This window comes from Anomaloglossus baeobatrachus, chromosome 2 (genome assembly GCF_048569485.1).
Source record: "Anomaloglossus baeobatrachus isolate aAnoBae1 chromosome 2, aAnoBae1.hap1, whole genome shotgun sequence".
In the NCBI taxonomy this organism is placed as follows: Eukaryota; Metazoa; Chordata; class Amphibia; order Anura; family Aromobatidae; genus Anomaloglossus; species Anomaloglossus baeobatrachus.
In genome coordinates this window covers 43,421,439-43,437,234 of record NC_134354.1, presented here as the reverse complement: position 1 = coordinate 43,437,234, position 15,796 = coordinate 43,421,439, and the positions used below count along the sequence as shown (strand labels likewise).

The window sequence follows — 15,796 nt, the reverse complement described above, 5'->3', positions numbered from 1 at the left end:
TACGGGGCTCATCAAAGTACAACATGACTCCCCTCACAATTGAACGAAGTGTTTCCGCGGTGGCTCCTTGCTGTAACACACACCTTTAGCTTTTCCTTCTGTTCATAGACTGCATCTCCAAGTCCACACCCGAAGAGCAATTTGATATTGCTATAGTGACCAAACAAAGGCAGATCCAAAATAACAGCAGCCCCTTGTGTGTAGTCTGCAACAATGCATGCAATGGCAAATTAGCATGTTGCATTGACAGTGGCTAAAGCTGAGCAATACACCTTCACGCTATCAATTCATATCCATGTGACACTTCATGGAGGAACTACTCAAAGGTGTGAGTTTTTGCCTTCTACTTACAGATTGTTGACAAATCTTACAGATTCCATGACTTGGGTGATCCTTTGCGATGTCCAAAAATTCACAGGCTAGGCAAGGCTTACAGCCCATGCGACCTGCATAGCCAACACGACTTCTGCTCAGAGTCAAAGTTGTGGTCCAGGATTCAGTTGTTGACGTGCTTCCAGTACTTTGTCTCTGGCCAGGAAAACGCAACGTAACCTCGTCGTCAGTAGCATCCTCCTCCACCTCCTCTGCTGACCTCATCGACTGGCTGACTTCGGTTTGACAGTAAGTGTGGTCTCCAACCTCATCAATAACCCTGTGTGTTTTCATTCCCCTCGTCCTGAGTCCTCCGAGACAACCTCTTCCTGCCCTGACCGAATAGTAAAGTTGTCCTTCCAATCAGGTATCTGTGCTCCTCATCATGTTCCCCATTGTCTCCACCAGGAGGATTTACTTTTTGGAAATGAGGGTGTAGATTAGGCTCAGCACCTTCTTCATCGGGGCCTGGATCCCACTCACAAAGCTTCTGGCCATCTGCGCAGATCATTTCCCTTGTCTCATGGAACTCGCTACCTCAACACGTCAGATTATCTGCTACACCCGCAAGCTTCAAACTGAATCTGAAAACTCATCTGTTCAGAAATGACTATAACCTTCAATGACACCACCACCATACGTACGTGACGCTCAACCTAAACCATTCCTACTGTCTCCACCCAAAAATCCTTTAGAATGTAATCCCGCAAGGGCAGGGCCCTCTTCCCTCTGTACCAGTCTGTCTATAGTTACTTGTATATGTATTCTGTATGTAACCCCCTTCTCATGTACAGCACCATGGAATCAATGGTGCTCTATAAATCAATAATAATAACTTACTTGTCTGTACTCATTGCAGCTTTGGAGCAGACCTCTGATTCCCAGGCTATAGTGCGACTGAACAGCTATGCAAACTCAACCATCTCTGTTACCACATACTCAGCAGGGCTGGTGGAAACTTGAGAGCTGTTAGGAAGCAAGTGCGATTGGATTGACACCACAGAGGAATGGAGTATTTGGGATCTTGAAATTGGGGTGGAGGAGAGGCCACTTTATGGAGCACTTGAGATCCATTGAAGCAGCTGCTGTTTTGGCCTCATCTACATTTGTTAGCGATGGTTGTGTCCGTGAAAAAAAGGATCATATCAGACATATACCTGTTCTTTTGGATGGTATTTGTTGTTACAAAACCTGTAACCTGAAGCCTGCTGCGGTTTCATTTGTGCCCAGGCGTCAGCTGCCATTTAGGGCTGTGCCTTGGGTTGTCCAGCTGGCTACTTTCTCCTCCACGTCTAAGTGTCGAGAGGCAGCTAGTGCGCATGCGTGTGCCGATTTACCCCAGCCGCAGCCTAACTACAGTGTTTCGCCTAGTGAGTATGCTCTGCCTGACTGTGCCATTGCTGAGGCTAAGTCTTCATTTCGGGATACAGCGCATGCTCCCACACTTAGTGCGAAAAGCCTCTTTGCACAGGTACTTGCATTCCGTGCCGGGTCTAAGTCCTGTTTTGTGCCTAGACACCATGCTAAAGCTGATAGTCTTTTTTCAGAGACTGTATTTCATGCTACTGAGCATGCTCAGGCACTTACTGCATCAGAGACTAGGTCCGGTAATGAACTCTTTGGCCCTGCCCCTGATGTGGGGGGGCCCATATAGACCACAGGGCATCAGGTGTCCTGACGATGTGGCCAGGCCACTCCCAAATGGCTTGCAGAGGCCCGCCCCTATGACTTGTCACCGCATTATTGATGGTCAGACGATGACTGGTGAGGTGTTTGGGTCATGGCAGCCATGAGGTCATCATTGAAGTTGCGGTTCCAAATAGGACGCTAGTTATGCCACTCATGACGTGTCACTCTGCTTTTGTCTCCAGGAGGTGCATTGTGGTTCACCCTGGTTTGTGGCGGACCCAGGTTATAAAAGGGGCTGGAGCCAACAAGGAGGTGCGCAGTCTTCTATTATGCTCCAAAAGAGCACACCTCCATGTGTTGAACCCATTGCGGCTTTAGGCCAGAGGTAGGCAGGGATAGGGTGTCGATGCAGGCCGCCACCACAGTTGGTAACGCAGAACGGTTAAGACCAGCTCCTGTCCTACAAGTCCTGCTTGTGCAGCCCAGTGGCATTAACAGGCCTGCTGCTGCTGATGCGCCTGCTGTCCACAGGTGTGGCCCCTACGCACACGGTCAGCGTACTCAATGGCCCCTGTGATGTTAACAGGGAGTTCCTGGGCTGGGTGGGCGTGTGGACCCTGTGACGCTAACAGGGCTCCCAGTCTCCAGATCCGAATGGCGTCTAACTCGGTTCAGGCTACGATTAGTTTCATAGCCACACAGCTCTGTATCCTCCACCTAACCTTCCAGTTGCCAACCTCTCCTTTTCCATCTGGGAGCACGGTGGACACTGACTGCTGATGGGGATATATACCTTTCTCTTTCTTTTCTTATTAATTTTCGTTATACAGCGGTAACATAGTATATACCACCTTATCCAAATCTGCCAGTCCCACCGTAACAGATGGTGTTTCTTCATCAAATGTTACTTTTGCTTAACCACCAAACCCACGGACAAAAACTTGTTTCCCCTTTCCAACACACCTGTTCCCCTTTCCACCCGCATCTGTCCTTTTTCAACTCATTTGGTATATGACCAAAAGTGCAACTCTGCAGGGACACCGTACTCAACGCCATCTCAGCCCAGCAGCCAGCCCTCGGTCCCTCAGATGTGGACAAGTAAAAGCCCATTTCCTCCTATCCATGACAAAGCGTTGAGATTCACTCTGTGCAGCACTGGTGTTTAGTGGAAAAGCAGATCTAAGATTGCGTACCACATTCTGCAGATACTCCTGTATACGTGCGTCCATTTCTATGGCAGGAATTATTTCGCCAAATTTTGTCTTGTACCGGGGATCTAACAGTGTGGCAACCCAGTAGTTAGCATTACTTGGAATTCGTACAATCCGAGGGTCATGTTGTAGGTAGTGCAGCAAGAAGGCGCTCATGTGTCTTGTGCATCCAGGAGGACCAAGTCCTTGGTGTGTTGGTGGCAGAGAGGTGAGAATCGTGCATCCTTCCTCTGCCCTCTCCCCACAACCTCGCACAACCGAAATGTGAGCAAGCTCTCACTCATCTGCTGAGTCTTCCATGCCCATCGCCAGTTCGTCCTCCATTTCTTCATGGGCTCCTGCACCTTCCTCAACACTTTTTGCTGATACTATGCGCCCTTGTTAATCCCTCTCCCCCACCATAACTGCCGCATAGGTGCCGCTCAACGTATGGACCTTGTAGATCTTATTATCCCTTCCGCATATGACTCCTCCTGTACTTCCTCCCCTTCCTCTTGTCCCAACACCTGACTCCGAATAATGCTTACAGTGTGCTCCATCTTGTAGATGACCAGAATTGTCACGCTGAGAATGGCATCGCCAGTGCTAAACATCTTAGTCGACATTTGTAAACTGTGTAGCAGGGTGCATAGGTCCTTGATCTGACACCACTCCAGCAGCGTGATCTGCACCACCTCTGGATCAAGTTATCCCAGGCTATATGTCATACCGTATTTCAGCAGGTTTCGGCGGTGCTGCCACAAACGCTGCAACATGTGCAGATTCAAATTCCTGCGTGTCGGCACATCGCATTTCAGGCGTTTAACCACCAGACCTAAAGACTTCTGTAGCCACGAAAGTTGTTGAGCTGCTGTGTGCGCACGATGGAAATGAGCACATAGCGAGCGTGCCCGCTGCACAAGGCCATGTAGGCCGGGATGGTGTTTTAAAAATTGCTGGAGAATTAGGTTCAACACGTGAGCCATACAAGGCACGTGTGTCACATTGCCCTGTCGATGGCCCGCAGCCAGGTTTGCATCATTGCCGCACACGGCTGTTAAGTCACCAACGGAGTACGCTCCGTCAATTTGTACTCCGGTCGCCAGGTGACAACGTGTTCCTTTTGTGCATAGTGCTGATGATGGGAGAGGAGTCGATGCCAGCGGCGCAGGTGGACGCAGGTTATGCTCACCCACTGGGCTGCATTACCTTGACAGATGCAGAATCTCTGGCTGAATGTAGCTGGTGGGTATCTCACAGATGAAATACCATCATTCAGCTACAACCAATGGGAAGACACCACACCCTTTTTTATGCCCATCCTGTCTGCAGACCACTGCCAGACATAGCTATGACCTCTGGTTACTTTTACCCCCAGTTCAGTTTTATGATTTTGTGTGCTTGTTACCTGACTACTTTTCCTGTTTGCTGTTTATGTACCTTGTTGGCCGATCCGCATTTCACCTCTGCTTGTTTTCTGATTAAGTCCTGGCCGTCCCATTCTGTTCCTGTTCCTCAATTAATGTTTTGACCCTGCCTGACTACTATTCTCTGGAACTGCAGCCTTCCACAGGTATTAATCACCTTGGGCCCTGTGTAATTCCTAATCCCTGTATAGGGGTTAAAGGGTTTCAGGGCTCTAGGGGTCCTACTTGGTGAGTGGCTTCCCTCTAGCCTATCATTTACAGCCCATCTGAGTGTGTGGATCAAGGAAGGCGTTACACCGTGCTCTCTGCAGAAGGCCATGTGGGCCAGGATAGTGCTTTAAAAATTGCTGGACAACCAGGTTCAAACACGTGAACCACACAAGCCATGTGTGTCACATTGTCACAGCGAAGGGCCGCACCCATGTTTGCATCATTGTCGCACCCGGCCTTCCCTGGCTGCTGGTTGAGTGGAGACAACCATTGATGAAACTCGGTCTCCAGAGCTAACCGTCCACAACTTCTCAGCGGTGTGACTCACATTTCCCATACATTTCAAAGTAAACCTTTGACCGCCTGATGGCATTGAGCTCTGCTGCCAGCATAGTAAGGAGGTGTGTGGTATTCCTTGTGCGCAGTTACAAGGAAGGGTGGCCTGACCACACAGGGTTAGCGCCAAGGTGGAGGACCCACACGAGGTTGAAGAGGCAGAAGCAGTGTATTAACTTCTACATACAGAAGAAGGATTGACACAACTCGTGGGGACGGCAAGACTTATACAGCAGACCCTTCTCCATCTCTCCCCACAGTAACCCATTGCCCAGTCAGCGACATGTAACGCCCCTGTCCATGCTTACTGGGCCAATTATCTGTGGTGAAATGCACCCTGTCACACAGAGTTTCTCAAGGAATCAGTGATGTTTGGTGCGACATGCTGGTGTAGCGCGTGCACGCCTTTGTTGGAGAAGGAGTGGCGCCTGGGCATCGGCTCTTGGGGCACTGCGATGGGCATAAGGTCTCGAAAATCCTCGGTTAAAAAGGTTGGAAAGGCAGCATTTTGGTAGCCAACAGTTTGCAGATGCTGAAAGTCAACCTCCAAGCCATGTCATGCCCTTCTAAAAGCATGTAAAACACAGCGAGGGGACTCCAACCAAAGTCTCCCTCGTTGCCACTAACTGGGCCACACACACCCCACTTGACTGGCATCAGTTGACCCCCTTTTGAAAAAGAAAAAGATGCTTTGCATGAAGCACTCTCAAAAATACGCGTGCCTTTCCCGTCCCCTGGCTGACCCAGGGGAAGAAAAGTCCTCTGAGAGCCATGACTTGTTCATCTTGGTTCTTTTAGAAACACAGCGAGGGGACTCCAACCACAGTCTCCCTCGTTGCCACTAATTGGGCCACACACACCCCACTTGACTGGCATCAGTTGACCCAATTTTCAAGATGAAAAAGATGCTTTGCATGAAGCACTCTCAAAAATACGCGTGCCTTTCGCCTCCCCTGGCTGACCCAGGGGAAGAAAAGTCCTCTGAGAGCCATGTCCACATTGTCAGTGGACAGACACGTGTGCTTATCTGCCAGCAGACCCCCAGCAGCACTGAAGACAGGTTCTGAGAGAACGCTGGCTGCAGGACACGACAAGATCCCCAAGGCGTACGTGTCGAGCTCAGGCAATTTATCCAGATTGGAAGCCTAAAATGAGCAGGGCTCAAGTTGCACAGTAATGGCATCGATGTTTCCTTGCATATACTCATATCTGTGTGTCGTCCTCTTTTTCCTTGTCCAGCTGTTTTGTTTTCGCATGAGTATATGTCCTTGTCACTTTCCCATGTGTTTGTGTTGTGTTGTGAGTTGTTTATCACCTTTTGGACACCTTTGAGGGTGTTTTCTAGGTGTTTTTATGTGTTTGTGAATGCCTGCCATTGTTTCCTATGCAGTTCGAGTTCGGTTCGTCGAACGTTCGACGAACCGAACTCGAACGGGACCTCCATTCGGTGAACCGACCTCAAGCCGAACCGCGACCGGTTCGCTCATCTCTAGTGCAGACACCGCCCCACTGAATGGATGGAGCCGACTTCTTCCATCTGTGAATTTATCGTCACTAGAGAGATGGGCAACAAAGTCAGATGTACCTTTCACGAGCTTCTTAATTTCCTCCTCATCCATTTTGTCCGAATCGTCATTTAATGCCTTGGAAAGTGCTGCAGAGACCCTCTGTAACGGAAGTGTTGGTGTGAGTACAGAATATGTGATCGTCTCCATTACACATGATGTAACTCACAAGTCTTCTAACACGCTACTTTTTTCTTTAAGCCAACTGAACTACCGTATTTTTCGGATTATGAGACGCATTTTTCCTCCCAAAAATTTGGGAGGAAAATGAGGGGTGTGTCTTAAAATCGGAGAAGTGGAGAAGTGGTGTGGGGGGCTGTCTGGGCAATCGGCCGCCTCTCTGTGCCGCTGGCTGCCTCTCTGTGCGGACACTGTGTGTGGTGGGGTGTCCCAAATGCTCTGGCTTCAAATGATGGCGCCTGGAGTCAGTGCGTGCGCAGATTGAGCTTTCGGCTGAGAGCTACATCTGTGCACGCGCCGCTCTGGACGCTATGTCTTTGAAGCCCGGACTGCCAACTGAGTATCTCGGACACTCGCCGCACCAGCCTGCTCCACAAAGCCACCGCAGCATCCGCTGCCAGGACAGACCCTCCCCCCACCCCCCCCCACCGCTGCCAGGACAGACCCTCCCCCCCACCCCCCCCACCGCTGCCAGGACAGACCCTCCCCCCCACCCCCCCACCGCTGCCAGGACAGACCCCCCCCCCCACCCCCCCCACCGCTGCCAGGACAGACCCCCCCCCACCGCTGCCAGGACAGACCCCCCCCCCCCCCTGCCAGGACAGACCCCCCCCCCCCCCCTGCCAGGACAGACCCCCCCCCACCGCTGCCAGGACAGACCCCCCCCCCCCCACCGCTGCCAGGACAGACCCCCCCCCCCCCCCCCCACCGCTGCCAGGACAGACCCTCCCCCCCCCCCCCCACCGCTGCCAGGACAGACACCCTCCCCACCGCTGCCAGGACAGACACCCCCCCCCACCGCTGCCAGGACAGACACCCCCCCCACCGCTGCCAGGACAGACCCCCCCCCCCCCACCGCTGCCAGGACAGACCCCCCCCCCCCCCACCGCTGCCAGGACAGACACCCCCCCCACCGCTGCCAGGACAGACACCCCCCCCACCGCTGCCAGGACAGACACCCCCCCCACCGCTGCCAGGACAGACACACCCCCCACCGCTGCCAGGACAGACACCCCCCACCGCTGCCAGGACAGACACCCCCCCCACCGCTGCCAGGACAGACACACCCCCCACCGCTGCCAGGACAGACACCCCCCACCGCTGCCAGGACAGACACCCCCCCACCGCTTCTGTCTCCTGTGACTCCGCCACCACTGCCGCCCCCCCCTCCAGTAAGACAACACTAGAGTATAAGACTGACCCCAATTTTATTTATTTTACCTCGAAATTTGGGGTGCGTCTTATAAAATGAAAAATACGGTATTTGAATGGAAAGTCAAGGTCTGTGTAGCTCAGAGAGGTAGTCTATTGTACAGCAAACAATGCTTGCTCTCAATTGCTGATCAGAGGGGAACTGAAGGCTTGAACCTCCAGTCCAATCAACCCATGTACCCATATGCGCACAGGTTGATTTGCAAATCGTTTTTTTTGGTTTTTTTTTAGTGCAGTTTTATCACATAACTACATGCAAATCCTTATGCCAACAAATTGAAGGAGAATCTTGAAGTTTTGTGCATGTTGCTTTTTTTTTCTTGCAGATTTGGTGCAGAAATAAATCTGCAGCATATTAATTCTTTCAGCAGTTTTTGCACCGAAAACGCGGAACAAACAGTTCTTTCTGCCAGGAGGTGCACATTTGGCACAGAAATTTCTGCAACCAAATAATCCGTGTGTGCACAAAGCCCGAGACTCTTCTAAGTGGATCAATGGCAGAAACCGGACACAGACATCCAGATTTCTGCCGGGATCCTGTCTGCAGCTTTTCCGATACGACCGAGCACAATCTCTCCTCGTGGATGATTTTTGCCGCAGTTTAGCCCAGGGTGTGAAGATTTTTTTTTATGATGCATGTGAACAGGGCATTCACAGTGGGGTGTGAGTAGTTTTGATGCAGGTTTCTGGAAGCGATTCATGCCGAAATATTAGGGGTACTTTGCACGTTGCGACATCGCAGGGGTTAAATCGAAAGTGACGCACATCCGGCGCCGGTAACGACGTCGCAACGTGTACAGCCTAGAAGCACCGATAAACAATCGCAAAAGCGTCGTAAATCGGTGATCTGTGTAGCGTCGGTCATTTTCATAATGCCGCTGCAGCGACAGGTATGATGTTGTTCCTTGTTCCTGCGGCAGCACACATCGGTGTGTATGAAGCCGCAGGAGCGAGGAACATCTCCTTACCTGCCTCCACCGGCAATGTGGAAGGACGGAGGTGGGCGGGATGTTTACGTCCCGCTCATCTCCGCCCCTCCACTTCTATTGGCCGCCTGCTGTGTGACGTCGCTGTGACACCGCACGACCCGCCCCCTTAGGAAGGAGGCGGGTCGCCGGCCAGAGCGACGTCGCAGGGCAGGTGAGTGCATGTGAAGCTGCCGTAGCGATAATGTTCACTACGGCAGCTATCACAAGATATTGCATGTGCGACGGGGGCGGGGACTATCGCGCTAGGCATCGGCTAGCGATGTCGCAGCGTGCAAAGTACCCCTTAGAACATGTGAATGGTCCCTAAGCGGGGAGGTAACGGGCATGACGTCTGGAGGAATCGGGGGCCGGCGTCACTCTCCGGACCGGTGTCGGTCAGGTATGGACGGGCTGGGTACCTGGATTTCTTCTCCTCTCATCCCATCGAGCAGGTAGCGGAGCAGCTCCTGACTGTCCTGCTGCTGGTAGCCTCGGAACCGCACGGCCCTGAAAGGAAGCGCAATGTACACACCATAACGCCTGCAGGGTATTAGAACAAAAGCATAAATGCAAAAAAAAAAATGGCAAAAATCTAACGGAGCTCAGTGTGAGACTTCCCTACTCTTCAATCTATATGGAGCTCCGAAGATCCATCCTAAATACTCATTTTTGCTACTTTTTTTGTACCGCCTTCCACAATTCATTACACGTCCCTTTAATAACGGAACCTGGGATCTCAGTTAAAGGGAACATCTCCTTTCAAAAATATCATGGCCTCATTTGTTAGGCACGGAGTATCCGCCGCTGCTCCTGGGGTCCGATATCGGCTGCAGCGTTGACGTCATATTGAAGGTTAATCACCGAGCTCGGCGGCTCAGATGGTGGAGACAGAACGTCCCGTTCAGGTCCGCAGGGTCGGTCATTAACCTTTCAACAGGATGTCAACGTTGCAGCCAAAACTGGACACCGAAGGCTCAGCATCGGACCCAGGGAGGGTGAGTAAAGCACAGTTTATTTATTTTAGAACAAACTGCACTTGCAGACCAGGGTTTTCTGAAATTGGGCAACTGAGGTCAGCAAAGACCAGGAAACAGTCTCTCCTGACAGATGATTTTGGAGGTAGAAAAGGGTCAGGAAGTTAATGCTCCCAACACCCAATACTTCTGTATTTAGGGAAGACAAGAAGCTGCGAGAGGCGCTGTCATCTCTTCCCACTGAACACACGTGAACACTCAGCTGAGCTGAGCATCCATGTACATGGGGGGGGAGAAGAGATCGCCGTTTGTTGTATGGAAGCAGAAATGTAACTGGCCTCGGTTGGACATTTACACAGGAAAAGTTCAGAACGTGTCCACTATATAGGCACACGCTGGAGTATAGATTCAAGGTCATCTTTCTTTTTTGCATAATATTCTACAGAATAGTGTAGCCTACAGTGCAAACCTATAGTTTTTCAAGAAATGCCAACTATACAGAGACCACCCTCTTATCCCATTTGGATAATGTAGCCTTATATACTTAGAACTGTTATTGATGAGGGGGCACTACCATGCTCAGGTGCTCAGTACTGGTAACTAGTGATGAGCGAACACTACCATGCGCAGGTGCCCTGTACTGGTAACTAGTGATGAGCGGGCACTACCATGCTCAGGTGCTCAGTACTGGTAACTAGTGATGAGCGGGCACTACCATGCTCAGGTGCTCAGTACTCGTAACTAGGCTCGGGTGCTCAGTACGCGTAACTAGTGATGAGCGGGCACTACCATGCTCGGTACTCTTAATGAGCAGGTTGGACTCTTGGAAGGGCGCGACTCGAGTACCTGAGTATAATGAAAGTCAATGGGAAACATGAGCATTGTTCCAGGAAATCTCCCCCATTGTCTTCCATTATACTTGGGTACTCAAGTCACATCAATTCGCACATCAAGTTGCTCATTACCAGTACCCAGCACCTGAGCATGGTAGTGTCCGCTCATCACTAGTTACGAGTACTGAGCACCCGAGCATGGTAGTGTCCGCTCATCACTAGTTACCAGTACTGAGCACCCGAGCATGGTAGTGCTCACTCATCACTAGTTATGAGTACTGAGCACCTGAGCATGGTAGTGCCCACTCATCACTAGTTATGAGTACTGAGCACCCGAGCATGGTAGTGCTCACTCATCACTAGTTATGAGTACTGAGCCCCCGAGCATGGTAGTGCCCACTCATCACTAGTTATGAGTACTGAGCACCCGAGCATGGTAGTGCTCACTCATCACTAGTTATGAGTACTGAGCACCCGAGCATGGTAGTGCTCACTCATCACTAGTTATGAGTACTGAGCCCCCGAGCATGGTAGTGCCCACTCATCACTAGTTATGAGTACTGAGCACCCGAGCATGGTAGTGCCCGCTCATCACTAGTTACGAGTACTGAGCACCCGAGCATGGTAGTGCCTGCTCATCACTAGTTACCAGTACAGAGCACCTGAGCATGGTAATGCCCGCTCATCACTAGTTACTAGTACTGAGCACCTGAGCATGGTAGTGCTCGCTCTTCACTAGTTACGAGTACAGAGCACCTGAGCATGGTAGTGCCCGCTCATCAATAGTTACAAGTACTGAGCACCCCAGCATGGTAGTGCCCGCTCATCACTAGTTACGAGTACTGAGCACCTGAGCATGGTAGTGCCCGCTCATCACTAGTTACGAGTACAGAGCACCTGAGCATGGTAGTGCCCGCTCATCACTAGTTACGAGTACTGAGCACCCGAGCATGGTAGTGCCCGCTCATCAATAGTTACAAGTACTGAGCACCCCAGCATGGTAGTCCTGCTCATCACTAATGACTGTACATCACAAACAAGTGAATTGACAATTTACTTTAGGGTTCACAATTGAGAAAAAAAAACAGGAAAAAAAAAAAAAAGTAAACAAAACATCAAAATGGGGAAAAATAAACAGGTTTTTATACCATTCTGGATTTCTGAAAAGTCAGATTCCGATTTATTTAGGAATCAAAATCAGCCACTTGTGATTTTATAGAGACGCGGTCTGTGGATATCACTCCTGGTACATACTCACTTTTTACAGACCTGAGAGAAGAGCTCTTTGGGGGTCACTACCCCTTTTTTTGTCTCCTGCATCTCAGTCAGAAACTGCCACATGGCCAATGTCAGGGGTCCTGGCTGCTGCTCCAGCTTCACCTCTCGAGAAGCCTGGAAACACAAGATGCCCATCATCAGTAACAGACCATCCCTCCGCCATCACTGTTCTTCCCACCATGAGATTTTGGTGCATTTTAGTCCAATTTTCTCAGGTCATGGGATCGACCAAGACAGATGACAAGAGTATAAAAATGAAGGAGACCGGTGGATGTCCTTACCGGCTGCGTATCGGGCACTTGTATCGTCACCGTTCTCCCTGAAAGTTTCACGTCATCTAGAAGTTCTCGTAATGCCGGCGTCTGCGACAAGTTCTTAAAGGAGAAAAAAAAGAAAACATTTTTTATATTTGGTGCTGAACTCCTGCGACGTGTTAGTGCCTAGCAGTCCATACTACACGGTACATTCCTATAGGTTCCTACCTGCATGACCGCGTTGAAGAAGCAGGTGTTCCCCAAGTTACTCAGCCCCTTCACGGTGACTTCCTTGCTGTCTGTACATGTCCCGGATGGTTTTTCCACTTTGGTGGTGGATTTCGTGGACTCTTCCCGTGGTTGAAGCGTTTCCTTTTCTTCTAGGTTTTCAGTAGTGTTTATAACTTGGTCAGATTGAACTTCAATATAGGAAACAAAAAACAATTACACACATAAAGGAGGAAAAGACTGATCCGAGAGAACCTGCAGCAACGTCCTGATCTGTTCAAGTTTCCAATCACTGGATATAGTGAGGCCAAATACAGACGGTCCGAGTCCATACAGCGGCTTCAGGATTTACCGCCAGTCCCCGGACCCCAACTCAACAGCTCCACATACACTTTAGAGACTGCGGAGTTCATGTCAGGGGACACCGGGGTCAGACCGGGAGTCACAGTCCATACTTTTTGGGCATGGCTTGTCATTCTACTGGAAGTATAGAACCTGACGTGGGAGAATAATCTGCTTGGTGTCAATACATGTGTGGATGCCGGTGTGTAGTAAGGTTTATTATGGCAGTATACTATGGCAGTATGTGTTTCCTCCTCTTTCCCGGCGTGCAAAAAAAAAAAAAAATACAAAAACATCCTCAAAACTAAATATGCTGGCAAACCCAGTACTGTGCACTGCTGAGCCTGCCGTGTGCCGCCTTTTGCACTTTTATTTCCCCACTTCTCTGCTGTCCATCACCATACTGATGGTAGTAGATGACCCTTAGGGCGGCTTTGCACACTACGACATCGCAGGTGCGATGTCGGTGGGGTCAAATCGAAAGTGATGCACATCCGGCGCCACTTGCGATGTTGTAGTGTTTAAATCCTAGATGATACGATGAACGAGCGCAAAACCGTCGTTATCGTATCATCGGTGTATTCTCCGACATTTCCATAATGCCGCTGCAGGTACGATGCTGTTCCTCGTTCCTACGGCAGCACACATCGCTGTGTATGAAGCCGCAGGAGCGAGGAACATCTCCTTACCTGCCGCCGGCGGCTATACGGGAGGAAGGAGGTGGGCGGGATGTTTACATCCTGCTCATCTCCGCCCCTCCGCCGCTATTGGCCGCCTGCCGTGTGACATCGCTATGACGCCGCACGACCCGCCCCCTTAGGAGGCGGGTCGCTGGCCAGAGCGACGGTCGCAGGGCAGGTAAGTGCATGTGAAGCTGGCGTAGCAATAATGTTCGCTACGCCAGCTATCACAAGATATCGTACCTGCGACAGGGGCGGGGACTATGGCGTGCGACATCGCAGCATCGGCTTGCGATGTCGCAACGTGCAAAGCCCGCCTTAGGGTGTGTGCCCATAATCAGGGCTCACTGTGTCCTTTATGTAGCGGGTCCTGACCTGTGGGGCTGCGAGTACCAATGATCAGGGTTCAGTGCACTGCGGTCTCTCGTGTGTGTTCTCCCTACGGAGGACGCATGCGAATCCGCAGCAAACAATTGACATGCTGCGGTCTGGAAAGCTGCACTGCGGGTCAGTGTTTGCTGCGGAAAAAAACAAGCACAGTGGGCAGCATGGGATTTCCAGAAATCCATCCACTGTGCTTGTACTGTACAACGCTGCGTTTTGGACACATCTGAAGCATGCTACATCAAAAACGCTGCAAAACACTAATCGTGGGAAAACACACTTAATCGCCCAGTATGTGGTTCGTGATACTACATTTTCCTGAAGCCTCTGCTTTCTCCCAAAATGGAAGCTGAAGATTTGGTTGCAAACAATCTGCATGTTCTGGCAGGAAAAACATTTGAAAAAAACCCATGCTTTTTAACTGCTTTTTTTTCTTGCAGATTTTCACAAATCTTTAAGTAAATCCTCGTGCCAGCAAAGCCTGAGAACTCAGAAGTGTAAGGCACACGTCCAGGGTTTTTCTTTGCAGATATTGTTGCACTAATAATCTGCAGCATTTCAATTCTTTCTGCGTTTTGCTGTGTGGCTGGCAATAGAGAGTCACCTACTACCGTCAGTATTGTGAAGGAGAACGGAGGAGCGGGGAAATAGAAGTGCAAAAGGCGCACAAATTTCCCCGCTCCTCTGTTCTCCTTCACAATACTGACGATAGTAGATGACCCTTAATGCGCGGCGCTGAGGGAATATCCCTTAAAGGGCCCGTTACACGCTACGATATATCGGGCGATATGTCGGCAGGGTCACGTTGTAAGTGACGCACATCCGGCATCGTTTGATATATCGTAGCGTGTGACAGCTACGAGCGACGGTGAACGAGCAAAAATACTCACCTTATCGTTGCTCGTTGACACGTTGATCATTTTCAAAAAAAAAAAAAAAAAATCAAACGTTCTTCTGTGCGCCGGTTGTTCATCGTTCCTGAGGCAGCACACCGCTCCGTGTGACACCCCGGGAACGATGAACACAGCTTATCTGCGGAAGGAAGGAGGTGGGCGGGATGTTACGTCCCGCTCATCTCCGCCCCTCCATTTCTATTGGCCGGCCGCTGTATGATGTCGCTGTGACGCCGAACGTCCCTCCCCCTTCAGGAAGTGGATGTTCGCCGCCCGCAGCGAGGTCGTTTGGAAGGCAAGTACGTGTGACGGGGGTTACAGCATTGTGCGCCACGGGCAACGAATTGCCCATGCCGCACAAACAATGGGGGCGGGTGCAATCGCACGAGAAATCAACACGTGTAAAGCGGCCTTTAGTTGAATATTATGCAAGTTGAAAATCAAGGATTGAGCCGGGGCCCTATTTTGCCATTCAGTTATGGACTTTAACCCTAGGCTCTCTGGCTATTTATAAAACTACACCTCCCAGCATGTTGCCCGATGTTGGTGTAGTCCTGTGCTGTATTATATATCCTCTCCGGCCAGTGATCGGAAGTTGCCAGGTGTGAACTAAGGGTGTTCGCCCACCCACCCACCCGGGGCTCGCTCGCCCACCTAGAAACCGTTACCTCCAGCTCTGACGTTGCACTTGGCCTTTTTCTGGATGTATTCCACCAACTGCCGGAGCCGCCCCGAGCTGCTGTGCTCGACTTCCCCATCGCACAGGTAGCACCTTACAGAGAATAACCAAGAATAAGGAGCCGCATCCTCGTCATCGTGTGGCAGAAGTACATAAGACCCC

The 15,796-nt window shown here is 50.8% G+C and overlaps 1 protein-coding gene across 2 annotated transcripts in view; it reads right to left on the bottom strand.

The window, feature by feature from the left end:
• Positions 1-15,796, bottom strand: part of USP16 (ubiquitin specific peptidase 16) — an 87,376-nt gene that overhangs the window by 42,851 nt on the left and 28,729 nt on the right. For both annotated transcript variants that reach the window (XM_075335022.1, XM_075335023.1), the window contains exons 5-10: positions 15,624-15,727; positions 12,657-12,847; positions 12,456-12,548; positions 12,155-12,288; positions 9,509-9,596; positions 6,750-6,831 (exon numbers count right to left, since the gene is read on the bottom strand). In XM_075335022.1, the coding sequence (XP_075191137.1) occupies positions 6,750-6,831; positions 9,509-9,596; positions 12,155-12,288; positions 12,456-12,548; positions 12,657-12,847; positions 15,624-15,727 (692 nt within the window). The remainder of the gene's footprint in view (positions 1-6,749; positions 6,832-9,508; positions 9,597-12,154; positions 12,289-12,455; positions 12,549-12,656; positions 12,848-15,623; positions 15,728-15,796) is intronic.